The sequence below is a fragment of the Aphelocoma coerulescens genome, assembly GCF_041296385.1.
Source record: "Aphelocoma coerulescens isolate FSJ_1873_10779 chromosome Z unlocalized genomic scaffold, UR_Acoe_1.0 ChrZ, whole genome shotgun sequence".
In the NCBI taxonomy this organism is placed as follows: Eukaryota; Metazoa; Chordata; class Aves; order Passeriformes; family Corvidae; genus Aphelocoma; species Aphelocoma coerulescens.
This window is the reverse complement of record NW_027184085.1, coordinates 12,302,243-12,330,058: the sequence shown is the minus strand read 5'-3', so window position 1 is coordinate 12,330,058 and position 27,816 is coordinate 12,302,243. Positions and strand designations below refer to the sequence as shown.

Below are 27,816 nucleotides of genomic sequence, written 5' to 3'. Positions count from 1 at the left end.
CTGTTGCACTGAGACAGAAGTTTGCCTCAGGTGTAATTTCAGTGAAAGATGAATGCCACATGTGAAGATGAATGGTTGGGAGTTGTGAGGGAAAGAGATTCTGCTCTGACTTGCAGAGAGCATTCATAGTGATCTGTGAACTACTCTTGTTGGCTAAAATTAGAATGCTTAGATGATGTAGCTCAGTAAACTTATAAAATCTAAGCTCTAAGAAGAATGGGAAAACATGTACTTGGAAGCAGTGTTAAGTGTTCTCTGGCACATCTACTGCCAGTTCTCCTTTCAAGCCTCTTGTTTCTTTCATATTTAATTGACAGGGGACAATCTCTTTGCCAGAATACTCCCCTTAAAAAAAGATGGCCATATCTACACAGAACTGTGCTAGCTTAATCAGAGGGATAAATTATATAACCTTCAGTTTAAATGTGCTGCAGTACTGCATGTAAGTCTAATCAATTTAGTTTTGAGATGTGAGAGATGTGTTTGTGCTCACAGTTAAAAGTTGTACAATAGGCACTGGGTTTATGTGGCAGGCTAAGATGAACTAAAACAGAAGCTTTTAATGAAATTCAAAAATGAGTATTCATGCTGTAACCATGGTTACTGGGTTTTACTCTTCATTGTAATTCAGAATTTTGTATTCAGGCAGCATAGCTTAGTCCTGGAGCCTGCCAAGGTTGAAATTGGCAGAGTGCTAGGGAAACTTCCCTAGTGTTCAATACCTTGGGAAAGTACAGTCTTATTTCAATGCTGTTCTTACACATTTCATTTGCTTATACACGGTGCTGAGCAGAACCAGGAACCAAATTCCAGGATTGCCTCTCTCCACTGCAGTAATCAGTATGAGTCGCTGGACTTCTCTAAACTGAGGCCAAGCCTCAGTGGAGTGATCTTCCTTAACTGGTTGTCTAGGAGCTCTCCTGGAACTTCAGACTTTCTGGGGACTGAGCGACATTTAAATGTCCAGGTACTTTCTGTAGCTGCCAAAACTTGGGCAAAAGCATCTGCTCAGGCTTGCAGGTAGGCAGTAAGTGTAAGAGACAGAGCCTTGGACAACCATGGTCAGCAGCTCTGTGGTCTGATAGGTGTGTAGAGGATCTGTATTGCAGTCTGAGGCATTTTACTGACATGACAATGCTGGACTGAGGATTTTGAGCTGTATTGAGACCTGGGCATCTGAGATGTTCACCCTACTGCTGCATAGTGGTGATTAGCACCTACTCCCTTTTGAGCCTGGGCAGAGGTGGAAGACATTTTTTGGGGTTTTGACTTAGTCCAGACTGAGGCTATGCTGACTTGCTCATCCAAATGTGTCAGATGCAGAAGTGTCTGATCTGACTGTTCCTTTTCTATATAGACCAGTTCTTGTGATATTCAAGGCCACACCTTAGGGTATAAATACACATATAAAATATTTATAAAGAAGTGTTGGGTTCATAAATGAGAGCTAACAGAAAGAATTAATTAGCAAGGGTTGGATAGACCCTTGGATAAGAACACAATCTCTAGAACTGTCATGCTTCAGTTTTTTAATGCAGGCTTTATTCAGCCGTTACTGGGGTTTTAAAGGCAGGAAGGTTATTGATAAGGAGACTACATCCCATGCTCTTCTTTCCTGAAGACTTCACTTAATGGGTTTTTAAGGTTTACAAAGTCACAGGTAGATGCCAAATCAAGAGTTGATTTAAGACTTGTTTTTTAAAATAAACTGCAGCATATTACTCACAGCTCACACTTAATACCATTCTTTTTTCTCCCCAGATGTTGAATTTAGTTTTTCATCAGTGTGCAAGATTTTCTGTTTTGTTTTTGCTCGACTTTCCTCATAAGTTGTACTGCGTAGTAAACAAGACTTCTACTTCTCTGTCTAGGTCCTATAATATTAACAAGGTTGCACATCAAGCTATTGAAGAGATCCTTAAGATGGGTGAGTGAACAACGTGGCATTACTAGCCAAGTTTATATAAAGATACATCTATCTAATCGGGGCTCTTTCTCTTGGCTCAACAGCGAAAAAGCATGAAAGTTTGAATATGCCATTGAACATGGAACTGGTACACAAAGGTTAGTGAAGAAGGCAAGATTTCTTTTAAAGTATCTTTGGCCAGTTCATTTTGTTTGTATTCTGTACTACTCAGCTTTCAGTATTTTAGCACTCTTGCAGTAATAGTCTTTCTTGCAGACATTAATTAGGCACAGTTAGCAAAAAATGCTTTACTTGATATGAAAGCACTTATTTAGACTTCTGTATATCCTCTTCAGGAGAATTTCAGTTCTCCTAAGATTTGAAAGTTAATATTTAATCACCTGAAGAGAACTTTTGAGTGTTCATCATTCAGTAGAACTGAAAGCAGTCTTCTCTAAAAGTAATTTTTTTGCATGTGAAGACTATTAAACATCTGTCATGACTTGATGTTCCTTCTTGATGGAGAAGCCACTCTTCCATGGAGGAATGTGTGTTTCTGAGAGTAACTAATTTTCTCTGGAAAAACTAATGGCTGATTCCTCTACTTACAGTAACAAATGATTACAATGAGTCTCTGCTCTACAGTCCAGAGGAACCAAAGATGTTTTTCAGTGTTCGAGAGCCTATTGTAAACAGAGTTTTCTCAAGTAGCCGTCAGCGTGGCTTCTCTTCAAAGTAAGTGTTGGCTGCAATAGTGAAGAGTTACTCCATTCTGTGTATGTGTCAAAGTATGAGCAGGACTTTCCCTTGAAGTGTTTCAACATCCAGTTAGTTCTTTGAGTGACTTGAGTATTGTTCTCGTAACAGCAGGAAGAAAATGTTTCCTAGTTGTGTTACGGCTTTTTAGTGTTTGATCCCTGCACAATCTCACAGAATAAAAGAATCTCACTGTGCCCAGTTTTGGATATATGCCATTCCCCTCAGTATGAGACACAGACATTGACAAACTGGAGTGAATTCAGGGAAGGGCCACTGGGGGAATGAGGAGGCCAGAACACGTGGTTTGTAAAGGAAAGACTCAAACAGTGCTTTTGTTCAGCCTGGAGGAGACAAGACTAAGGGGGAATCCAGTTGCTGCCTTCAGCTACCAAAGGATGGTTACAGAGGAGACTTGAGTTAAACTCCTTTCTGGGCAGAGTATAAGAAAACATCCATGATTTTATAGGATGTAGGATTCTGATTAAAAAAAAGAAGAAATTTTCACAGTGAGAATAGTCAGGCAGTCAACCAGGTTACCAGGTTGTCTCTATAGATTGTCTTATCACTGTTCTTGGAGAGACTCAACTTGCCTGGGCAAGGCCTTAAGCAAGCTAACCCATCTTTGAAGTAAGGTCTGCTTTGAGCAGAAGGTTGGACTAAATGCATTTCCAAATGGAATTATGAATTATTTGGTAATTCATCATTTTAACTTGGGGCACTTGTGCCAGTGGAGATTTAGATTGAATATTAAGAAAATTTTTGTCATGGAAAGGGTTGTAAAGCAGTGGAACAGGCTGCCTGTGGAAGTGGTGGAATCATTTAAAATACTTATAAGTATTTAAAATACTTGTAAGGCATGGCACTTAGGGATATAGTTTAGTGGTGGGCTTGGTAGTGCTTGTTTAATGGTTGAGCTCAATGATATTGCGTATCCTTCCCAATCTAAATGAATCTATGATATATGGAGCTTGCCACAATTAAATATAAACACGTACAGCCATTAGTTATATGATCAGAATAACTGAACATACAAACAATAACATAGAAACTATTGAAAGCAATACAGTATTTCAGTTTTATTTAAATATGAATTCAACCTTTTGTATCAAAACAAATGTTTAAAGGAGCTCTGAGCCAAATTCTTTATTCTGTCTTGTCCAGCTCTAAAAGAGATGCCTTAAATTCTATAAGCTTAAACTTCTTAGCTTAAATATGATATAGTCAGACTCTTAATATTGACAGTAATATGCTGCAGTTCTTGAAGTTGCCTGGCAAGCATCCTGACCTTCAGCTTTGTGTTTGTAATTGCTTTCCCTTCTCTCTGATGATTAATGTAACAAGATAGACTATTACTGTCCAAATTATTTGAATCTCAAGCATTGCTACTTGAAAATGTATATTTCACATAACATGAAGACCACTTATTAGAATCTTAAATTAATTGTCAGCTTTTTTGTGGAGATGAAGTAAATCACAGTTAAACTAGATCATCAGTAGCTTTCATTAAAACTTACATCTAAGCTTCAACACCAAGTGTTATATTATAGGCTGTTCTCAGACTCTGGGAGCGTAGGCTCCATTGAGTACATCCTTCAGTCCTGTCTGGGCTCTTTGCTTAGTCCATACAAAGCACTGAGGCACACAGGGGATTCGAGTAGTTTAGTACAATGTTAAATGGTGGTTAAGCATTTACTGACCCAAGCAAAAGAAAGTCCCAGAACCAGTTTTATTGTTAAGTGCTTGTGTGAAATGCCTAAAGTTTTAAGCTGTCTTGTGATAACTTACTTGTTGGGCTTCTGCAGGGTCTGTGTCCGTTCCCGTTGTTGGGATGCTTGTATGGTTGTAGATGGAGGAACATCTTTTGAATTCAATGATGGGGCAATAGCTTCAATACTGATTGACACAGAGGATTCACTGTGCACTGTTCTGCTGGAAGAATGAAGGACCCTGATGTCTTTTTCTGTAACATTTATGGATCCATAGAGGGAAACCATGGGGATATCACAATGCTGCATTATATTGGAAGCTGGCCTTTTTGGATGCAAGAGCATTTGGAGGAAGCTTGAAATGCTTTTCATTCCTTTGGGTTGGGGAAACATTAGCCTGATATTTAAGCTCTTTTTGCATCTAGTGTAAAATATGTCTGAAGTGTTACCTCTAACTTCAGTGAAAATTGACATTTTAACCTGTAAGGCAAACATGAAAACTTTGTAAACACAGGTGAATGGGTTCAAGTATTAAGTCAGTAGCATTAAATATTCAGATGTACAGTTTTTTAGTAACAGTCTGGGACTGATGAAACTAAACACTTCATACATACACTTTTGTAGAAAAGTTGACTGTCAATCTAGCAATTTGATGCAAGGATATATAGATTTTGGTAAACCATGATGTTGATGTAAAAGAAATGATAATACAAACCTTTTGTATGCTTTTCAAAAATTGTACAACTTTGTAGTTTCATACAACTTGTGGCAATTTTTTTTGTTCTTCCAATATTTTTTTCTACTTTGTAGATTTACATCAAGAGTACAAGTCTGGTTTAATACATCTTGAATGACGTAGCTTTTACTTTTTGTTTGGCTAGATAGGGACTTGAAACCCAAAGGGTTTTTTGAGCCCTTCATCAGGAATATACAAATTATAGAAATCATGTTGGAGTAAGATAAATTCCTTCACTGAATGGATTAGCTGGCAAGGAGATTATCAGTGACACTAGTGTATGTAAGTGGCTATCACTAAGAAATATATATTATATGGTTTGGAATTTAGGGTTCTGAATTTCTTATCATTAAAGAAGAATGAGATACACTGGGTACTAGGAGTTGGACCACAAGCTAATATCCGTCTTCCAGTTTTCCCAGCATGTTTTTACCTTCTCCAGAAAACTTAAATTTCCAGTCCTATGCTGAATTCTACTGATATGTAAATGACAACAAATTAATTTCACATATCTCTGCTCATATTAGGTAATAAAGTTGATATAGGAAAAAAAAAAAGCTCTGATTAAAGAAAAGCAAGTCACCTTTTAAATATTTTAGAGAAACTGTGAACTGTGACTGCCTTTTGAAGTCTGTGCTAATAATTGCAGAGATAAGGAAGCAGAATTTGACAACACAAATATTCCTACAGCAGGAACTCTTCTGCTGTGTGGCTTGAAAATAGTATGTTTTGTTTACTACAGATTGGTTTCCAAGAGTGAGTTTTCTTCAAATGACTTTTGAACGAAGAGTCTTCTGTAACGTCTCAGGTCTAATGGAAATGTTCTCCCATGTGGCCAATCAGTTTATTTATTGCCACTTGCAGAATGTAAACTGCTTTTTATTGGTGGAGGAAGTGGACAAAGGGTTTTTTCCTTCTCCACTTAGAGTTAATAGAACTCAAAACATAATTTAGAGCCTGTTGATCTGACCAGACCATTCAGTTTTAGGAAAATATGAAATTGATGGAGATTTGAGTAATCTATCACTGTGTACATTTCACCTTCTAAGTGTGCTGCAGAGTTATTTACACTGTCTGCTTATCATGACTGCAGACCCACAGGGGAATATCAAAGTAGCCAAGTAAGTTTCAAAAGTTGGTAAGCTCAGGAACTATCAGAATAAAGCCCTTATTGTCTAAAATAACTTGCAAAGCTTGTCTAAAGGTAAAGACACAAAAGACTAATCTTTATAAAAGTTGTGTGCACACAGACTAGGGTGTTCTAGTTATTCTCAATCCATCTGTAACCAGTTAAGGATTGTTTATTATGTGCCTGTGTCAAGTACATAGTCAATATGCTGTTAGGATTCAAAAAAACCCCAACCCCACCAGTGCCATTAACACTAATTTATTACTTCCTAGGACTCTACCACTCTTTGATCAGATTTAGGTATTGAACACCTGCACAGCAAATCTATGGCAGAAATCTTATCCCCTGCTTATATAAACATTTGTGTACTGCAGTGTTTTAATGGAGACTTGATTAGTCTGATCAGTTAGCACACCTCTAAAATAAGACCCAAAGTATGATCTATATTAGGACTTAGTAAATTTTCAGTGAGATTCCTAACTTAGCAAAATGGAATCCTGACCTACTCATGAGCGGCCTCTACTGGTTTTGTCTGTATTTAATTCCAGTTCTGTCAAAGCATTTACTGGTGAACACTTAAATTGATTAGGATGATTCAGAAATCTACAATTAATAGTAAGCCGCTACCTTTTTTTATTAAAGAGCTGTAGGACCCTTTTTAAGGATCCTTTATTACAAAGTGTTGCAGTACAGACAACTTACTTGGTAGACAGTATTTGAGGACAGGACTGAGTATTGGTTTAACACTGATTTAATCTGCATGGACTGGCAGTGATCTTTGCACCCGTTCTACCTGCTGAGTCAAGTCCATGGTATTTTCATTTAGTGCCAGTCTACACTGTGTTCTGCTAAACTAGACCTGTTATTCTTTGCTGCTTTTTTTTTTTCCAAGTGGTGTTTATACATTATGTAATAAAAATTAAAAGGTTAATTGATAAATGAAGCTGTCATGTGCCTTATTTTCTATCTTCAAAAGTGTTTCATGTGCTCAGTTTCTTCTCACTTGCTTTTTCAGGTTATTTTAATGGTTTGGAAGCCTTCATGCATTTACATGTAGTACAGAGACTTACCAGTGTAGCAGGTTTTGTTATGGATTGCTTAGGGCTACAAAAAAGTTATTTCCCTTAGGAAAAGGTCAGTTGTGCACCTTATCCAGAAGGCTTTCATTTTATGTCTACTACAGCTGCCATCATAACCAGACAGGCAACAGGAATGTTGATCCCCTTCCACCACTGGACCTGGTATGTAAAACTATTCCTTCTAGCCAAAGGCCTAATACTGTTCCAGTTCTGCACAGGGTTTTAAAGCATAGTCTAATAAATGCTGAAAGTATTCATGATAACACCCTGTCCTCTAAACCACCATTGCTGACACACTGCTAGGAGAAATTTCTCTTTTTAACCCATGACCCAAAGCTGGTGGCAAATCAGGGAAAGCATTCTCCCAGCCATCAGTCAATTTGTACAATCTAGCAATTTCTTAGATCTTTATTAAATGCAAGAGAAGCTGCATGGAGTTACATTGTGCATAGGGAGAAGAAGAATTTACAGTAATGCTGTGCTCCAAAGATTTACTTTTTTTTCTTGAAGTAATTCAAAGTGTAATTCTAAGGCAGCAAACTGAGGCAATAGCCTATCCAGTGTCCTCAAACCTCCCATCACTCCTCCAGCTTTCACAAGGAATGCTGCCCATTAACTCCTTTATAAGAGATACAAGTCCATTATAAACTCCTTACACTGTTAAATTTAATAAGAACAAACCAACTTAGATTACAAGATAATGCTTTATTTACTATACTCTAGAAAGTCAAGTTAAATATCAAATTCTAGTACTCATACAATCTTTCCACAGTAATTAATCTGTTCTGCACTACCAGGTATTCATTCCTGAATGCTTTTTCTCAAGACTGCAATGGGAAAAGCTATGTCCATGGAAAGCCCTACAGTCAGCTACTCTTAGAAACAGCCATGAATAAATTCAGCTGCTTGCTTACTGCATTCATGGGAAAAACAGCAGTATGTTTATGCCCTACACAGGGTCCAAGTTTTGCCCTATAAATTATCAGCTAAAACACCTGCTGGAACATTCTAGGCTTATGCATGAGGACCCTGATAACAGATGCAGATGAAAGTTTCATTTAAAGTCATTACCTGTCCCTATCCTTTATTTGGTTTTCTTTTTTCTTTCTGGACAGTTACTCAGCTTCTCCTGGGACTTTAAAAAAAAAAAATCAACACTAGACAATAGTGGTTAGTGATACAAATACAAGAACTGAAGTGCTACTACATACAAACTATTATAAAAGAGAAATTTATGTCTCTTGATAACACCAAAGCATCTCTTTGTTTTAGCATTCTTACACTGCAGTCCCAGGTTCTCATTTTTGGTCATATCTAGAACCCTTTGAGCCCTCCTCCTGCAAGACTTCTACCAATTTATCAGTTGCAGTTGAAAGATCTTATTCTTTACAGAAAGTTTTAACTATGATCAGGCTCATAGAAGCTACATTAAGGTTCTGTCATATGTAATCAGAAAACCTAGGACCACAACATGAAATAATGGATAACTAGCATCTATTTTTACAGATGCTAATTTTGAATGAGCTTTTCAGACTATTTGAACAAAAAAAAAGGCTACTGAAGACCAATACTTCCTTTATGGCCTCTTAAAAAAAACTTCACTGTAGCTCCTTTATGCTGCTTAACTGGTATGGTATTGAGCTGTCTCTTAGCTGCTTCTGTGTAGATATCCCCAATTTACTGTTTTCAAGTTTAATTCATTCATCCTACTGTACCTTTTATTCAGTTACGTAGTTGAATAGATTTAATATCTAAGTATTCATTTTGAATTCTGCAAATTCCTTAATAAACCTTATAAAGATACCTAGCACCTCTGCAAGCTGTTCCAGAAGTTGCAGACAGTTGCTAGAGGCTGACATTACTTAATTATGTTGGTTTGTTTCATAATATTTTTTTTGAAAGATCCCCTGTAAAAAAGAAAGACTGAAAGAAATATTCTGTAATTGCTCACAGATCATCAGATTTCTAAAGGCTTTAAGTACAAAAAGCTAATATAAAATATTATGAAACAACATTAAGGAGTGAGACCAAGTTAGACAGTAACAGTACTATGATAAAAGGTGCTCCAGCACTTTTTTTCCTAAGGAGCTTCAACGCAGAGTGTGTCCATGGCACCCGGTGCATTGTACATGATCACAAGAAACTAGGGTTTCTCAGCGTCAATCTGCATTTGATGCCCCAAATCTCATGGCTCTTTTTAGTGCCAACAGTTGGCCTTGCAATGCTGGTGAAGTGTGAACCATTGATCTTCATGTCAGGCAGTGCTTCCTCAAGGAGCTGCAGGGAGCTGTCAGTCACTATTCCAAATACCTGAAGAGTCTTCAGTGTTCGAATTTCACCAAGCTCTCTAGGAAAAGAAAAATATGAAATTAATCATGAAACTGATTTTTTTTTTTTTCCCCCAGCCTGTACCCAAGCTAGGTAACTCCATTTCAGTAATTTTTTAGAAGAGGATAAACTACCTAAGCACATATTTAATTGAAACAAGTACACTGTACTGATACTTCAAACTGGCTGAATAAATTACTTCTTTGCTAATCTCTCTCACAGACTGAAAACAAATTGATCCTTTCCCTTTCATATCCCTGGACTTAAAAACCTAGAACAAGTGGAGGAAATTGCCCAGATGAAGTGTCAGGATGTGTCTCAGAGGACATGAGCCCTTGAGTACTATCAGTCAGTCTCCAATTTGTAGCAATATTTTGGTGAGTAGCCAGACCCAGCTTTTTGATTGTTTTACATTTTCCCAGTCATCATCCGAACTTTGTATCTTATAAGCAAGTACTGGACAAAATCTAAAGGCTGAGGCAGATGCTGCTACAGAGAAGGTTCTTCAGATCCTCATCTTCAATAGTCCTGTTCCTCTCACAACCTTTCTTCTTATTGTTGACCATTTCCTTTGGGTTGACATCCTTCCTGAAACTATTAGGACTGAAAGCTTCTATACTAGTAAAAGGCAGAATGGCCTCATGAACAAGTCACTCTAAGCCATGTTTCAGTCACAATCAATAACTGATAAAGGTGCACACAAAAGCAAATATACACAGCTTACTAGGCCAGCCAGTATTGTCAACTCTGCCAACTTTTTCAATCCTTGCTGCACACTCAGAAGTCTGGTACTGACATTGATACTGGTCACTGGCAGGACTGCAACCTCCCGTTCCAGCAATGAGTATCAATTCCTCATACCAGTAAGTTTTGTGAAACAGTTTGCAATTCTAAACCTAAAATAAAGCAAATTTAAATTAACTTACCCTCTGCATGAACAGCAAACCAAAGCTATTTAGAGGTTACTTACACTAAGGCAGCAGGTGATATCTGGTAACATCGGCTAAGGCACAGATGTTGTAGGAACACGAGTTGTTTAAAATACTGGAAGCATTCAGGCTTTAACATCATGCTGTCACTGTAGAGAGAACACATTAAATAAAGGTGTAAGTATAAAGCAGCAGTAAATCTGGCATTTCCAAAATTCAGGCAGAGAAATTAATTAAACATCTACTTTTTCTGCCACTGAAGTATGTTTTTGCTGAATATGGAAGCAACCCATCTCTAGTAAGTATGTATTGTGGGGGGAGGAATTTTGAGTTTCACTGAAGGGCAAGTGAAGCAGCAGTTTCTCTTCCCACAGATACTCTGCAGCAGAACTTATGCCATGAATAGGCAAGTTCTTCACACAGATTTCAAATTACTGTGATGCCATGATGATTTTTTTTGCCTTTTCCTTTTACATACCTTTCATGTATTCTCAGTGTCCTTAGCACACATACTTGTAATTCTTTAAGCCTGATATCTTAGCATAGTCCTGGAATTCTGCTAGGCCAGAACACCACACACCCTTGAAGGCCTCACAGCTGGAGGCCAGAAAGCTTTGTGCTATCTTGAAAAACCAAGGCCCTCTCTAGAATGTATTCTCTAAACTAAGATTAGGCCCATCTGGGGGGGAATACTTTCGAATAGGGAGATGTCACACCATTCATTTAAGCCTCTCACTGGGGAATCTTTGTCAGATATGCTGATTTGCAAGGTCTATAAAATTGTATATGCGATATATGGGGTGTGTGCATTTTGGCGTATTCCACCTTGACAAACTGTTGCACCATAAAGATCCCTATTAAATACCAAAGTAAAAACCCTTTTATCCCTTAACCGTGTCTAGATCTTAATTCTAGGACTAGGGATAAGGCATCAACTGTAACTGACTAGGTCAAAACCAAAATACACCTTTTTTTACAGTTACATGGCCAAGCAACAAATTTGTATCAGAGATGACTTAAACCCTCTCTAGGGTGCTAGGCTGAATAACTCTAGGCATCAAAATACTTCCTTCCATTCTACCTATCAACTACTATCTCTTGATAGTTAACAAATCCTTTAAGTATTTATGCTGGGGTAACAAAGACATCTTCAGGTTACTTACCTTCTCCAGATTAGGTCATGCCAAACAGCAAATCTTTTGTAGGTTTAGTTTGAGTGGTACTTCCCAGATGTGCAGTACTATACAACCTTGCCTCAATGCTAATCCCTTGAACCATAAGGATTTAAGGACTGGCTGCACAGGTCTTCTTACCTGAGATCTAAATGGACAAGCAAAGGACACCTCTCCACCAGTGTTTTCACATCTGAAAAGATGTCACACAGAGTCAGTCCCTCTTTCAGTAACAAGATGAACATGTTCACAGTCTACTCACTTTCCACACATTTCCACTATCTTCTCTATTGAAACTCCACAACTAAAGCACAATTTTTAAACTAAGATACATGCTTAAGACTTACAGCATATGACTATGCCTATCAAGATACCTTACATGGGCTTGTTTTAACCCTCAGCAATACAGAAACATTTAGTTCAGCAAATTGTCCCTAGACGTCAGCTACACCAACCATCAACTTAGCAAGAGAGTAATTAAAATGGTATTTCTGTGAAATCTACTGAAACATAGTAATGTTGAGCTGCTGCCTGAAATACTTACGTGTAGTGAAAAAGTAACAAAAACTTTCCATACATCAAACACCCTTTCACAGCACCAAATCCTTTAGGCATCTCCATTTTTACCCCCAAAAAGTTCTTTCCTCATGACAAAAAGTTATGGTTTTCCTGATTTAAACTAGATTTTTGAGACTTTCTTTTCATTTTCTGCAAGTAGCACTGACTCATCTGTGGTTCAGGTATCACCTAAAAGCCATTGCAAGGTGCTCAACAACATGCAAGAGAATTTTGGTATTTCAGAATTCATGTGCAGAAATTTAACAAAACAATACCTTAATTATGATCATTAATTCAAGTCTTTTGCCTGATAAATTGCACTAAAACAGAGTAAAGTCACTCAGAGAAAGTGTCTGACAAACAGAAGAGGTCAGCACATGGTATCTAACGGCCCAATTAGAGGCCCCAAGGTTCAAATTCCTGATGTGGATAAGATTATGCAGCTTATTTGTTTATGGGTTTGGGGCTGAGATAAGAAGATTTACCTATTTCCCCACAAAGCGAATGCATGAAGGGGTCTGTGTGATGTTAAACAGAAATGAGAGGTCACCCTCTGTATGTCATCCAATGTCCTATTGTCATATTTCACTCATTGCGAAAATTAAATTCTCTTTACCACAAAAGGACTTTCACCCTTTAGCTATGCACTTGTTCATTTTGATGTACCCTCCCCCAAATCTAGATTTATCTGCCTTTTCTATTACCCTCCAACTTAACACAACTTTTCTTCCCAGAACTATTAGCAAGTAAATGGTTAAATGTTGATTACTGAGATTATGTGCCTTCCAAATTAACTGCTATCTGGATGTCAGTCAAACTCAAGCACTTACTACTTACTACAACTGTTCTCCTTCAGAAGATGCTTTCAGCAGCCACAACAGCAGAAGCTTTAAGAAAGCCTTCCAGATACTGTTCCTGGAACTAAATCATAGCACACAAAGTCCTGCTTCCAGGACTTACTTCAGAAGTAAGTCTGTTCCTTTCAGCTGAAGAAGAAATGAGCTTTCACTTGACTTCCTAAATTCAGAAGAAAAATCATCTCACCCTTCATGACTGAGCCAGAAATATGAGTAAGAGTCTCTGACAGCAAGAACTTCAAGCTATACAGAGCACAAAAAGTCACTGTTAGTACATGATTCTTCTATACAGTGAATGCCAACCAGAAGAAACCGTAAAGCCTGATGCTTTATCCCATAGTGGGATAAAGGTTTGTCACACTGCTGTTTACCTGCTATTTGTAGATTCTCTCTGTATCCACTTAAATTTAACTGGGTGACTTTCGAAGTAACATGACTGACTGCTGCTTTCACATGAGTAGCTGTGAATTCACACCAGGACAAGTTCAGCTCCTCCAGCCTACAGACAAATGAACAGAGAGTTGTTAACAGGAATGGCTGAAATGCAGTTCAAGTTCTGGTGTTTTCTATTACAGTTGGTACTTTTAAAGCAAATACTTGTATCATGCCTACTGCCAACTTCCTGTATTCATGACTAGAAATCCTAGTATGACAATAATTAAGCACTAATGAATGAAGCAGGTTATCCAGGAGAATCTGTCTTTAAAGATTTTTAAGATCCAAACAGAGAAAACCCTCATCCAACAGGACAGCGCTGATTTTAGACCCTGATCAGGGAAAGGGGTTAAAGTGACTTCCCAAAGCCACTTTCAACTGGAGGGACTTGGTAATATCTTAGGAAGTGAAGGCTCTCTCCAGGAACTGCAACAAGGAGACACTGTCTTTTCATCGGGTTTGTGACCTGAATCTGTTACAACTGAACAGATGGTCACATTGAGAGGAAAAACCACCACCCATTATTAGCATTGGTCAGATGACCAATTAATCCTAATTAGCATAAAATAATTCACCGTTTTATATAAACACTGGTCATGCTGTGAGCTTAACTCTCTTTACGTGCTTGATTACCTATAGCCTGTCACCATGGGGCTGGGACAAAGTATTGTTCTGTGTGCAGGTGTTGTAGCTGTAACCAAGGGACAAAAACACAGTGAACGCACAACCAGAGCATTTAGCACTCTCTACATAAAATGAAAAAACAGTTAAATTGCCACTAGCGTTCCTGGGATCAGGTTTGCCATCTGCTATTCACTGTGCACTGCACAGACTGCCATCCTCTAAAGAGCTCATGATCTGAGTAATGAGACCAAGCAACAGAAAGATTAAGGCTCTGGCTGCCCACTAATTCACAATTTGATTAAAAAACATGCTTTTGCAGAAGGAAAGATGACGTATGTAGTCCTGCAGGTCACAGGAAGTCAGCAGAAAGACTGGGATATAAATCCCAAACTCACTGGGACCCAGTTCAATGATGTGCTGCCAGCAGATGGTTTAATCACTGGAGCTGTCAATCTGAACACAGCCTTTCATAAACTAGAAGGTTACGGAAGGATTATTCTACCATGGAAAAGCACAGTGTTCTCTGCCACTCATGCTGTACTCTGATTGCAAAGGGACCTCTGGAACTTCACCTTCCAGTTTCAAAACGCACACTTTGTCTTTGTGAGAATCACATGCTGTTTTCATAAAGAAAATCAAATTTACATGATATCAAAGGAGCATAAATTTGGTGTTTACCCACCCAAAAAGATGACTCAGAAAACTCATTAAAAACTACAGAAGTACATCTTTGCTATAAAATGAGAAAATTGCTTGATGGAAAGAAATTACCTGACTGTTTAGGTAATAATCAACTGTTAGGCGTTTAGGAACAGAAACAAGCACATTGAAAAAGAGTATTACATAAAAGTATAACTGGGATGCCTAAGGGGAAAAAAAATAAAACCTTCTTTCAGGAATAGCAAAAAACTGGTTTTGTCTTACATAGAACAGCTGCTCAACATCAGCTCCAAGGTTTCTGCAGAAAACCCTGAGCACCCACAGAGATTTAGTCGTATCAAATTGGGATTCCTAGCAATGCTCCTGTAGAGAGAAAAAAAAGAAAAATCTCATAAAATTTAAATGTTGTAACTGATGCCTTTTCCTGGTCTTAAAATCAAGAGTCATACACGGTTAGAAGGGGAAAAGGGGATTTTACCTTGGGTGTTTATTTTAAGAATCCTTAGGTGTACACGTCCAGGTCATATACATCGACATGCACCCCGCTGAGTCCCTCTGTCTCTCCCTCCCCAACACTGGGTATAACATTATAGGTTTTACTAATTAGCATATCCATCAAAGATTCCCCAGTGAGAGGCTTGAATGGGCCCCCCTCCCCAAGGAACCTTCCCCTGGATGGTTCTATCTTGGTTTACAGAATGTGTTCTGGAGAGGACCTTGGAGTCTGGGGCACACTGATCCCTAGCTACGAAGCTTCTAAAATGTTTAGTCTCTCAGCTTGACAAACAAGTCCAAGAATGTAGGCAAAAAGCACTAGGAATACAGAAGTTGTAAAAAGGTATAACAGGGGTAAAAAAGAAAAGGCAAAAATCTTCATGGCATCATAACATTGCTTGGTTTACTAGGATGTGACTATTTTTAAGACCTAATTTCCTGGGCAGGGAATTGTTCATTCAACATGAAGTACTGCATCTTTAATCAATTGACCAACCTGAGTCACTAAGGGTCTCAAATCTACTTGCTGCACCAAGGCAAAACCTTGAAAGGGATACCTGTCCATTTACTTGATATTGCTGACAAGTCTGCCTATTTATAAACTACTAAGTTTACAAGGAAATGGTTTCTTTTCACCTTTTCCTGTTGTATGCCAATAAATATACACCACAGCTTATCAGAGACTACTACACCTTTACCAAAGACAAAGCAACCATCCCATTTCTGTATCACCCCTCTGCAAGACAGGTTATTCCAGAAGAAAATACACGTCCAATAGCATCTCTAAATGCATTTGTCTGCAAGACTAGAGCACACATGCAGTTAGCAAAACCTGGAAGAACCCTTACACTTAGTACCTACATTTGTTCAGAAGGCAATAAAATTCCATCATTAGTGCCTGATTAGCACCCAATTTTTAGACAGTTACCCAGTATCAAAAGCCAAGCCATACTGGTTTATTTGTGTTCTGGTTCCCCCTCCCTGGAGTGAGGAAAGCATCAGAAAGCAGGACAGACAGAGTCTCTGCCACCTGACCTATGACCACTGGCACCTCCACAGTCACCGGGTGTGACTGAACAGGAGGCTGACTGCACACCCATTAGTGTCTTTGCAATCTAACCAAGAAACACTTTGTCTGCTTGACAGAATCTGTAATATTCCAGGACTTCAGAGTGAAATTCAACAAAAAAGTGAGCAATAGTGCAGAAGCACAATGAGCACCTGGTGGAAGAGCCACTGAGAGCCCTTGGAATGGAAAAGAACCTGCACACCAAACACAGAGTTCTCTTGGGAGCACAAAAATGGAAAAATAGAAGTAGCTCTGCTGTACATCTTACATGGACACATAAACCCTAGAGAGATGAGCAGTTTCTCCAACCTCCTGCTACTCTGGGGAATTGGCAGGGAGAAAAGAAGGAAAAAAAAAAAAAAAGGCACCTGGCCATTTCAAAAGACTCCCACAATGAACAACTTTCCACTGCATTCTTTCATCAGCCTGCACAAAATGATGGCACCAAACAGAAGGTATTTACTGAATATTCCCACACATGTCACTCACTTGATGATGCTGTCAGAAAGCACTAGACCCTCCAAGCTGAGGTTCAGTAGCTTTTCACACAGACAGAGAATACTGTGGAGATCTGCAACCGACACTGTGCAGTTTGACAAATCCAGGTGCTGAATTTTAAGAAGACTAAAAAAAAAAAATACGAAGAAAGTGACATTTCTAAAATTGCATTAAAACCTGCTCCATAAATTCCCCATATCACAAATATATCCCATACACTAAAAGCATGCAGAACGTGCAGAAAATATTTCTACTGATTCCTCATAACACCTGAAAGTCTATCCTGCTGAAGTTAAATTATTTTTTTGAGTGTACCATAAAAGAACACTGGAGATGATACTTCTTGGGTCTACAAGATACAAACTGCAAGTGCCTTATGGTGCTTGATATCTTAAAAAAAAAAAATCACATCAACCTGGTTTTAAATAACTGACAGGTGAGTGCAGATCATCCTGTTTCAACACATGCCTAACCACGGATGAGCTCTTCCACATGCCAGAGACAGCAGAAACACTGCTGCTGGTTACTACTACCTTAAAACCAAAAACACCCAGAAAGACTGTGAATATTTGCGACGTAGTTTCTGCAGAACATGCAGAAAAAGCCTTACTTGCTTGTTTTAAACAATGGATCCCCAATGCAAGATCTTGGGCAGCGGAAGACAGTAACTCCTGCAGGCAACAAGTGTCCAAGCACTCCTGGCAGCAGATTACCACCAGTCAAATCAAGAGTCTGCCAGAGAGATTCATCAAACCTAAGGCATAGAATTTTACTTGTTAGTGAGCTCAAACGGGTCCAAGCTATGAGTACAACCACAGCAAGTTTTCAGTGTCAAAAACAGACAGAGAAGGGAAAGCTATTTAATAGATTACAATAATGTTAAAATACGTGAATCATCTTTTGGTTATACATACCCACATATGGCACAAATTCAATTGTATTTGTATATGTATAAATATACATATGTATATGTATAAATAAGGTGAGAACTAGACCACTTAATTGTCTATGGAAACAAAGATTTTCCTTAGTACTAAATGACAGAAGTAACACTTACGAAAGTCGATGCCATCTCTTGCAAATCATAGAAACTTTCAGCAAGTCCCTTAGGGGCAGATAGGCAAAGATTGCCAAGAGCAATTCATCTGGAAGTGCATCCAAAGAAATACCTTTAGGGAAAGAACGAAACACGTTCTAGTTAAAGCTGGTTCATTTTGCCTGCTGGTCAGATGCGTTGTTTGGTTTGGTTGTTAAAAGCACCTCTACAGTTTCTCTACAGAAAAATATATACATCAGCCTACATCAGACATCAGCCCACTATTCATAACCCTTGCAGCTCATCATTGTAGGATTTTACCATCTTTGCCTAGGCACAACTGGCAAATGCAAAGGTTCGTGTAATATCAAGTTTGTACACACACTAAAGCCATGGACACTACTCATATACTCATTTGGGAAACAAGAGCATCTTAGTTACTGCCTCCATAATCTAAGGCTTGTATGATTCTCTGGTGTTTCCCCCCCCCCCGCTAAAATGCTCACTCTTCCTATGCATACAAAGGTCCCAGAAGGGAGCCCAATGTAAGCTATGCTTCCATGTGATACACAGGAAAAATGAGATACTACAAACTGCTTACTAAAACATGTGTGTTATCACCACTCCAAGAATTATCTGAAACGATAGGTTCAATTGCAGCTTCTCTCAGGGCTCCAGAAGATGTCGTGATTCACATGAGAGATTTCTGGGTGGTGAAGCTCAGTAACAGCTGCCTCTGACCCAGCACTCTGTCTTATATAAAAACAGGATTGTCTGAAGGCACTCCCACCTTCTGTGTGACAGCACAATGTCTGGAAAGAGCTGCTTATTTATTTTGCATCCCATACTCTCGCAGACTAAAACCACATCTAGACACCAGGGAAAGAACCCAGCATTCGATAACCCCCTTTTCAAGTGTCCAAGAGCCCTGCTATTTCCCTGTCAGTCCCTTTCCAGCCCAACAGCCTTCCATCCTTTGGTGTACTTTCCCTGTAGCTCTCTGGCACAGTCACTCATATCACTCAGTGGTTGCCTCCACTGGCAGCTGAGACACATCCCTGCCGGTACACCTCAGGCTGCACTCCTTACCCTTCCCCTCCCGCCTCCAAACAGAAAATTTTCAGATTGAATTTGGTTTTAGACTGATTGATTTTAGCTTTCTTTTTCTCTGTGTGCTTTAACCATCTAGTAACTACAGTGAACATTGCAAACAAACTTTTTCATACTTTCGCTTTTACATTAAACCTCATTTTGCTGTTACCTTTGCTGATGATTCTTTGAGTGACCTTAAAACACTGATTCACAACAGGGCCCCTGCTAGGCCAAGGTGCCACCCATGTCCCACACAGACAGACAAGAGCAGGTGGACAGAGGGACATGCAGCACAACCCTCCCCAGCACACACACACAGGAGCTCACAGGGGTAGGCAGCAGAGAACCATGCTTTTTGTGGACCTCAAATCTGGAGCCAGACACACCACCCCTGTTTAAATGGATACATAAACCAGAATTTATCATCCCAAGCCTGAAAGCCACTAGATCTAAAAGTGACATTCTGGTGGGTAAGAGCAAAAAAAAAAGTAAACAATGAAGCAGGGTGGACTTGTAATGCCCACTCTCCACCTCTACTGAAGGGCGAGCAGAACCTGGAGCAGGGTGACAGTACCTGACTCTGTCTCTCGGAGCAGCCACGGCCGGCGCAGGATAACAAAGTCCTTTTCGTTGTCCTTCACCTTCTGCCGTTTTGGAGGAAGACAGGGTGACGACACCAGCAGGTCCTGTGGTGTGTTTTCATTGCCCAGCTTGTCTTTCTTAGGGGCCGACACTCCCATGCCCGAGAGAAGCTCCGAGGTCTTGCCGGAGTCCCATTCCAGGCTGGTGGAAACATTAGTGCTAGAGGATGGGATCTCCTGGAGGTGTTTTCTGCAGACACAGCAAAACCCAGAGGATCTGAGGGTACTGCCAGACTGACACCAAACACAGGGTGGGGATCCTTGAAGCATTTCAGTCACTCGTACTCCACATCCACACGCAGGGCGACTAAGTGTGGGAGCTGCGGGCGCTGGAAGCACAAGCAGCGGCCACAGCGCAGGCGTGTGCTCCGTCTGGCAGACTTTGGGGAAGATCCCGCCAGGGATTGAGCGCGCCCCGCTCCCGGATGGGGCGGGCGAGGGACCGGGGAGTGGAGCCAACGGAGGCGGCGGGATACGGCAGCCTCCCGACACCACCAAACCCGGACGCAGCCGCGACAGCACCGGGCGGGACCCTCGCACGGCGGGGCGGCAGCGCGGGCAGCGGGGCGGGATGCACGGGCAGGCGGGAGGAGCTCCACTCGCGGCCGCCGCCCGCTGCGGGCGGGAGAAAGGCGGCCCCCGCCCCGCCAGCTCCAAGGGCAGAGCTCCCCGCACTCCCGGGACCACCCTCGGGGCCACACATATACACGCACACACACGTGTGATCCTCGCACCGCTCCCACGCCCGGGAGCCCATTCCCGCTCCCCAGGGACCCAGACCCGCTCCCGGTTCCCGGGGTTCCCACGCACAGCCACCCAGCCACCCCCGAGCAGCCGGGGTACCGGCCGCGAGGGTTCACGGGCAGCCCAGGCACCACGCGGCTCCCTCGCAGCCCAGCAGCGGTACGGCCGTGTCCCTGCGCATCCGCGCATCCCCGCATCCCGACGTTCCCGTGTTCCGGTGCCGCCGTACCTGTACATGGCGCTGGAAGGCCCGCGCGCACCGCCGCGCACCCCGCGCCTTTCAGCACCGCGCCATCCCGGCACCGGCCGGAAGCCGCAGCGGGGGAGGCCGCAGGGACTGTCGGCAGTTGTAGTTCGCAGCCGTGTGCCCGCCCGGGGGCGGGGCTGTGCCGGGCCGGGCCGGCGGCGGCGGGCGGCGAGTGGCGGCGGCTCCGACGCGGAAGAAGCCGGGAGCGGCCGCCGCTCTCTGCGCCACGCTCTGAGCCCGGTGCCGGCCGGGATGGCGGGCGGCGGAGCCCCGCGGGGGACGCGGCGCTGAGCGGCGGCTCGGCCGTGGTGAGGCGGGACGCGGGGCCGGGCGGAGCGGGGCCACAGTGCCGAGTCACGGCCGGACCGGTTCTCTTGAGCAGGGACGAGAGCCCGGTGGGAAGCGGCAGCCCCCGGGCACGTCCCCTGTGACAAGGACGCGGAGGGAAGGGTGGTTGCGGAGCAGTGCTGGATGAGGGGGTCGGCGCGTTCGTTTCCCGGCTCTTACCGAGCAGGTAGCTCGGGTGTTGGCTCCGTGTCGGCGGAGCGCGGTCCTGTGCCGCACAGGCCTGTGCGCACACGGCCGGGCGGGGAGCGCCGGGGAGCGCCGGCACATTTCACCGTGGAAGGTTTTCTCTGGGAGGACCTGAACCTCCCTGTGTGTGGCTGGTCCTGACCCTCACCATGCTTGTTCAGACCCTGCAATCTTTTCACACCGTGATTCACAGCCAGCGCGACTTTCAGCAATGCAGCTCTTCCCTGCGTTTTTTTCCCAAACTGCTTGTTTTGAAATTGGTGGGGATGGAGTACTAATTCTGAACACACCTACAACCCCGCTCTTAGTCAACCACTTGCTTGCAAATGCTGTCCTTTGTTTACTGCATAACGATGAAGAGACGTGCCTGTAAAATTGAGGGTGGTAATGGAACCCGTGGCAAAGAGAGCACAACTTCAAGTCACGTACAGAGAATGATTTGACTCAAATTAACATGCATATAATCTTTAAGAAATATTTTTCTAATCGTTTCCAGTTTTAACTTAAGTCACGGAACGGTTGTTCAAAGATTATTTAAGCAGATAATAAGATGAAAAAGAGGTGGAGTTTCGGTTTTAAAAAAAACCCTGAATTTATTTCACCTTTTCTGCAGGCCCTTTTTTCTTTGTGAATCATGTCACTATTCTCTATTAACGTATGGGAAATCGAAAGATGATTTTGCGGAAAATCCAATTATTTTTTACAGTCTGGAAATTAACACACAGTCTGTTTGCCTGAATGCAGTGTTGGGGCAGTAGTCATGTGACTGCCTTACTGACACCTGCTTTGTGAGAGTGCATTAGTCTGCTAGCCCAGATAGCGATTTCTGTTCTTTTTTTAGATTCTGCTTGCAACTGTACAGCACTTGTATTTGATTCTATTTCAGTTCCTCTGATAAGTGAGTTATTTTCTTCTGTGTATTATTTTAAGCATACTTCCCTAAACTGTTTGAAACCTATGGCCTTTGTGGTACTTAATATATTAAAGGTTGGACTTGATGGTCTTGGAGGTCTTTTGCAACCTTAATGACTCTGTGGTCCTTCAGAAGAGGACAAGAGAGCACCATGTAAAGCAAATGAGCTTGCCATGGTTTTGTGCCGATGGTCCCTGCTTGCATTTGAACACAGAACTCTTAATGTTCCTTGGTCGAGCATTTGTCTTTCTTTTAGTGCTACTGTGTAGAACCTAGTCTCCTACAAAATTAGAGAGTACTGCTATTTTGAGTGGTGTCAGCACAGCATTTTATTTTTTCTTTTAATTAGAAGATACAAAACTTGTTTCCCTAAATGTCAATCTCTTATCAATTAAATGTTTAGTCAAATTTAAAATTTTTCTTTGCTGCAAATAGTTGAACTGACAGGTACTAATAAAATATCTGTCAGTACATAGATTGACTAGTGGGTCTTAGAAGGACAAAGCCATGCAAATTGCTTTCTTCACTAATCTCAGAGGTTGTTTCTCTCAAATAGTGCAGATAACTTCTCTGGTTGGTCGTCTTGGGCAGTTCGTGGCTATTTTCTTTCTTTAGATAGCCCTTTCACTGTGCTGAGATAAAGCAGCTCTTTGTTGTCTGTTTATAAATACTTACTATTTCCCCCAAGCTGTAAGGGCCAGTGTGTGATAAAAAAGTAAACAGAAAAACCCAAACCAATCAACCATGCAAAACCCACAATGCCACGCCTCCCCTAAACCTGAAACCAGCCAAAAAGAAATCCCCACAACACCCTCTGCACACTTGGATATTAAAATAGCTGAAGGGACTAATTTTACTGTTGCTTTGCATCTCGTTCTTCTCTCTTTGTGAGTTCTGAAGTGTAACTTAGCCCATTTTGTTGTTTAAAGGTGGAAGTGTCAAGGGCTCTTAGTGTGGGGCAGTTCTATCAGTACTAAAGGCTTAATCATGTCTGTAGAGTGAAGTCTGTCTTTATGATCCTTCGCAGCATAATTTTGCCGAGTAGGGCAGGCTTCAGAAACCAAACACTGAGTTTTCTTGCCAGGTGAAATGTGCTGGTAGAACCTCAGTAAGAACTAGCAGAAAGGCAGAAGCTCATCACTGAGCTGGCCATTGATACATTGCTGGAGATGGCAGCTTTTATACTTGCAGGTGCATTGTGAATTTAGCTTGAGGTGGGAAATGCAGTTGCCCAGATGTTTCTTTTGGTATGTTGAGGCTCTCGGTTCTGTCCACGACTGTCTCTGATATCCCTTTCATAGTTTGGCAACTTTTTTGGTGACAGGTTTTTTTTCAGATGTAATTATGATCTTTGAAAATACAGAGTAAGGCTTCTTGGTTTTCCAGGTGTTTCATCTGAAATATCCAGGATGTCTAGAAATGCAGCTTTTCCAAATCTATTTGATCTCTACCTGAGAATGCTTCAAGAACAAGAAAAAAAAGTCTTTAATATTCTAGAAATGTCTGAGGTACCACAGACACGAAAACCAGAAGCATGGTGGCTGTCTTTATTATTAATGTTAGAAGCACAGGCAGAGCTATGGATTGGCAAACTCCTCTTCTTTTGAATTCCTGAAAAAAATTCTGGCACTAAAGCTGTTTGTAAGTATGTAGAATATAATAGCTGAGTTTGTCAAGGACAAATAGTTGAAGTAATCTAATCTGTCTCAGTAATGACTGATAGACCGACTGTATACAAGAGGATCAGTTGATAATCTTATATGTTGCTTAATAGGACTTTGATTCTGTTCCTTAGGATGTTTTTGGTTGGGAAAGAAAGCTGGGAAGAGTCACTGTTGTGACTAAGGAGGCCATTCCCTTGTCAAATACTTTCCATGGTTTTCAGTTTCCCTAATGAAATTGTATGATGATTAAAACTATAGAAGGCACAAAACTATGAGAGATTTTGTGTCTTTTTGAGTGTGGTAGTGTAAATCAAAATGCCTTAAAGATTTGGAAACTTATGAGAGAGGAACGATTATAAGTGATTGGAGATTTTTGCCTGTGTTTAAGAAGCAGCAATCAACCACAGAAATACAGGACAGAGAAGTAGTGCTGTGTTTCCTGGAGGGGAAGAATTTGGAGGCCTTAATAAAGCTGAATTTGTGAAGGAAACATCCTGCAGTCCTATTTACACTTTATAGTCAGGCATGTGAGGCAGTGGTTACCCTCAGTTCAGGCCTTCTCAGGCTTTTGTTGGGAGACTGGGGGAATCCTTCACAGATACGCTTTACTCTTTTTAGCCTTCTTTGAGAATATAATATTGGTATGTCTTTGTTAAATTTGGTGTTGTATAAAAACTCTAAGGAAAGTGTGGGGTTTTAAATTCTCTGCTGTTTCATTTAGTAACTTGAGATTTCTGTACCAGGCAGAGTAGTTAGTTCATTTGTAATGGAGATGTCATGAGTGCAGTTGCTCTTAGGTTGGCAGGGTAATTTAATACTGTTGATAGCAGGGAGTCTATCATATAAAGGGAATTAAGCCTGAACTGAGCCCTTTATGATGCTTGCAGAATTAGTAGCTGGGTAAAATTAAAGACTTAACTGATTTTGTCTGTGTCTGAAAAGAAGCAGGAAAATCCTAAGCTAACACAAGAGCATGTCCTTGTATTTTATAGGTTAAGGTGCACTTCCCGTGCCAGTGTTTCAGCTTTTAATCGTATTTATATTAATCTGTAGTTTCCTGGTTCTTCAGAGACTGAGTATGCCAATAAATACTTCTCCATTCTTGGTGAGGGCTCTTGTTACTTTGCCATTGCTTTAATAGGAGCATCTTCTAAGCCATTGAAGGTTGTACAGTCAGTACAAGAGAGCTCTTCTGGAGTAGTTATTTCAGGCCAACATTTTTTTAGAGATTCTGGAATTTGAGCTAGCTGATACTAGGTAGCTCTATGCCAATAGTGAGATGGCAGTCTAAATAAAGTGAAGAAACACGATGATGGGTAAGGAGCTTACCTTTCTTTGAGCTAACAATCAGGTTCAGGAAATTCTGCTTTCTAGAGGAAGTCATGGCTTTATAGCCTGCTGTAATATATTTTAAGGTCTAATTCTAGTAACACAGGTCCCAGATAGGTCTGCATTATTGGGTTGGATTTAGTTCACCAGAAGAGCTCCTCTCAAGCATTGCAATTTTAACTTTGTGGATTTTCTTCCATTTAATTTTCCATTTAATCTCTTTATGTGGAGAGCTGGCTTTAAATGGTTTCTATCAAAAAATTTTAAACTGTTGAAAATGTTTGAAAATGTGTATACATTAATTCAAGACAGAGTTGCAGTCTTGTGAAAAAATAGGCCTTTCTTTTTGTATTTTAAGATTAGAATAGGAACCAGGGAAGAACATAAAGATGTAGTTTACTGATAACTGCAAAGTCACTTTCGTCTTTGAAAGTGAGTTAAGTTGTGGTAGGACTCAAGTCGCTCTTTATTTTAGCATATTCAGTACATTTTTATAATATTTCTGGAAGTTCCCTCATAATAGTAGCTGAGTGCAGCATCTTGCACAAAAACTTTTCATCTTCTGTTTTGATAGCAGCTTTTTAGGCGTGACTGTAATAAAACTTTGTGACTAATGAAGTGTATGCTGTATAATTTTTTTGTTTATGTAGCAAAAGGTGTGGCTATAATGGGCACCAAAAGCTACCACTGCCAGATAGCAGTGCCTTAATTAAGCTGATACATAATTGTTTTCCTATTTTTGCTTCTTTGGAATTTGCTGCTATACTGTAAATATGAAAGACTTCTCAGAAGAAACAGGAATGGTACAATAGAACAGTCAAGGACTTGCTTCAAATAAGTGATTGGGAAATGGATTAGATATCCTGGATTTTTAATGTACAAATGATCTAGCTAAAATAGAGTATAGACAGATAGTAAGGGGATGCTTTGTCCTAACAGAAATGTAGATAGTTTGATAAACATGTTTGATGAAAGGCAGTAAAGAAAAATTATGTGCATCTTTGACAACAAACAGGAAGATAACCTGAGTTATTTTCAGAATATGGAATGCTCTGTGTGTCGCAGCCAATATGGAGTAAACAGACTCCTCTTACTGTTTGAAATTCAAAGAGGAAAGTAGAAACTGAGGAGAAACAAATTTTTGAGGGGAAAAAAAAAATCACAGAATAATTGTTCCTCTGTGTCTTCAAGGTAGTAACAGCATCACAAACTTCAGAATAAGAGAGTTTTCACTGCTTAGTGCCCTCAAGCATAACAGATCTGCTTAAGGAGTTTACTGAGAAATTAGTAGAAGAAACGGTTCACTTTACCAAATTCTAAAGGGATTTAAAAGTAAGTAGAGGGGAATTTTAGTAATAGCATTTCTTCTAAATCTCCAGAAAAGTGGAAGTACTGAAAGTCTTAACAGCAAAGCCATAGCAAAAACTATTTCACTTAAATCAAACCACCTAAATGTTAATCTTGATGGAGGCAAGTCAGACTGGCCACAGTGATAAACTTCTTTTTTTCTTTATAATGCTTTAAATGCCAGTGGTAAAATGATGCTTATTAAAAGGTTTGAAGCAGTTTAAATAAAAGTGTAACAAGTCAGTGAAATTTTCTGTAATGGATTTGTGCAGCTCACTGTCCCTTCACGTAAACAGCTTGTCTGTATGAAGCTGTATGAACTTTCTAGCCACTTACAGCAGTCCTGACTGTAACAGAGTAACTAAACACAGAAGGACGAGCAAAGCAAAAATACATCAGGGCTAACTAATACCAAATGAATTGAGACCCTTGTTTCTCTGAAGAGCACAAGAGGAGTAGGAAGGTGAATTGAAATTCCTGAAATTTCAAACCTAAGAGAAGTACATTACAAGTAGACTAACGCATACTTTGCTGTGATTTTACGCTCTGTTAACTCTTGTGTACAGACTTCAAATATGTATTTGAGGTACGTTCCATTAAAAAAGTTGTTCATTAGCTATCCAGAAACATTTAATTGTAACATTTAACCCTTTGTCCAAATTAGTTGATTACTTCTAAAAGGGAAAAATTAGAGCAGGATAGATTTTCATCTTGAAGTTTGTACTGGACCTAAAGTTGGGCTAGTAGTCTGTTCAGGGGCCAAGATTTGCTTCCTGAATCTATTGTATATCAAGGTGATGAACAGTAGTTGTCCTAATATGTTGCTGGAAATTTGATTTCTGCAGAGGTCTTCAGGGCACCTTGCTGAAAATCTTTTGTCTTTTGTCTGATCAGAGTCCTGATCATGTGAAGTACGAGAAGTCTGTTAATACATTTTAAAGTGTCCATTCAACAACTCTTCATGCAAGTATCTTCCAGAGATTTTAATGTCATTAAATGTCTTTTTGTCTTGCAGTTCTGATCTGCTTTCCCAAGCAAGTGCGGTGTGGCTGGAGCCAACATTTAACAATGAGTGGTGCAGCGTTGGGCCTCGAGATAGTGTTTGTCTTTTTCCTGGCCTTATTCCTACTTCACCGGTATGGAGACTTCAAGAAACAGCATAGGCTGGTGATCATAGCAACATTATTGGCTTGGTATCTCTGTTTCCTGATTGTATTCATACTGCCTCTGGATGTCAGTACGGTAAGAAACGTGCAAGACTTCCTGCTTAATTGCATCAAATGGGTATGGTATTTCTCTAAACTAATGATTGCAAAAGACCATCGCTTA

At 40.6% G+C, this 27,816-nt stretch overlaps 3 protein-coding genes across 5 annotated transcripts in view; 2 read left to right on the top strand and 1 right to left on the bottom strand.

The window, feature by feature from the left end:
* NADK2 (NAD kinase 2, mitochondrial) overlaps positions 1-7,175 on the top strand; it is a 32,491-nt gene extending 25,316 nt beyond the window's left edge. For both annotated transcript variants that reach the window (XM_069002399.1, XM_069002398.1), the window contains exons 9-12: positions 1,872-1,927; positions 2,011-2,064; positions 2,518-2,641; positions 4,468-7,175. In XM_069002399.1, the coding sequence (XP_068858500.1) occupies positions 1,872-1,927; positions 2,011-2,064; positions 2,518-2,641; positions 4,468-4,606 (373 nt within the window). In that variant the 3' untranslated portion in view covers positions 4,607-7,175. The remainder of the gene's footprint in view (positions 1-1,871; positions 1,928-2,010; positions 2,065-2,517; positions 2,642-4,467) is intronic.
* Positions 7,176-7,707: 532 nt separating this feature from the next.
* On the bottom strand, positions 7,708-20,760 carry SKP2 (S-phase kinase associated protein 2). Of its 2 annotated transcripts, XM_069002402.1 has the most exons (10): positions 20,683-20,760; positions 19,643-19,899; positions 17,998-18,109; positions 17,551-17,694; positions 16,932-17,066; positions 15,143-15,241; positions 13,531-13,658; positions 11,886-11,937; positions 10,614-10,721; positions 7,708-9,662 (listed from the first exon to the last, which is right to left on the bottom strand). In XM_069002402.1, exons 1-10 carry the CDS (start codon positions 20,688-20,690, stop codon positions 9,449-9,451), a joined length of 1,257 nt encoding a protein of 418 aa, XP_068858503.1. In that variant the 5' UTR covers positions 20,691-20,760; the 3' UTR covers positions 7,708-9,448. The 2 variants fall into 2 exon arrangements, with proteins under 2 accessions (XP_068858503.1, XP_068858501.1); XM_069002400.1 differs by lacking the exon at positions 20,683-20,760 and having other exon boundaries at positions 19,643-20,159.
* A 102-nt stretch (positions 20,761-20,862) lies between these two features.
* Positions 20,863-27,816, top strand: part of LMBRD2 (LMBR1 domain containing 2) — a 32,597-nt gene continuing 25,643 nt past the window's right edge. The window contains exons 1-2 of the mRNA XM_069001070.1: positions 20,863-21,008; positions 27,503-27,729. Of these exons, the coding sequence (XP_068857171.1) occupies positions 27,556-27,729 (174 nt within the window). The 5' untranslated portion in view covers positions 20,863-21,008; positions 27,503-27,555. The remainder of the gene's footprint in view (positions 21,009-27,502; positions 27,730-27,816) is intronic.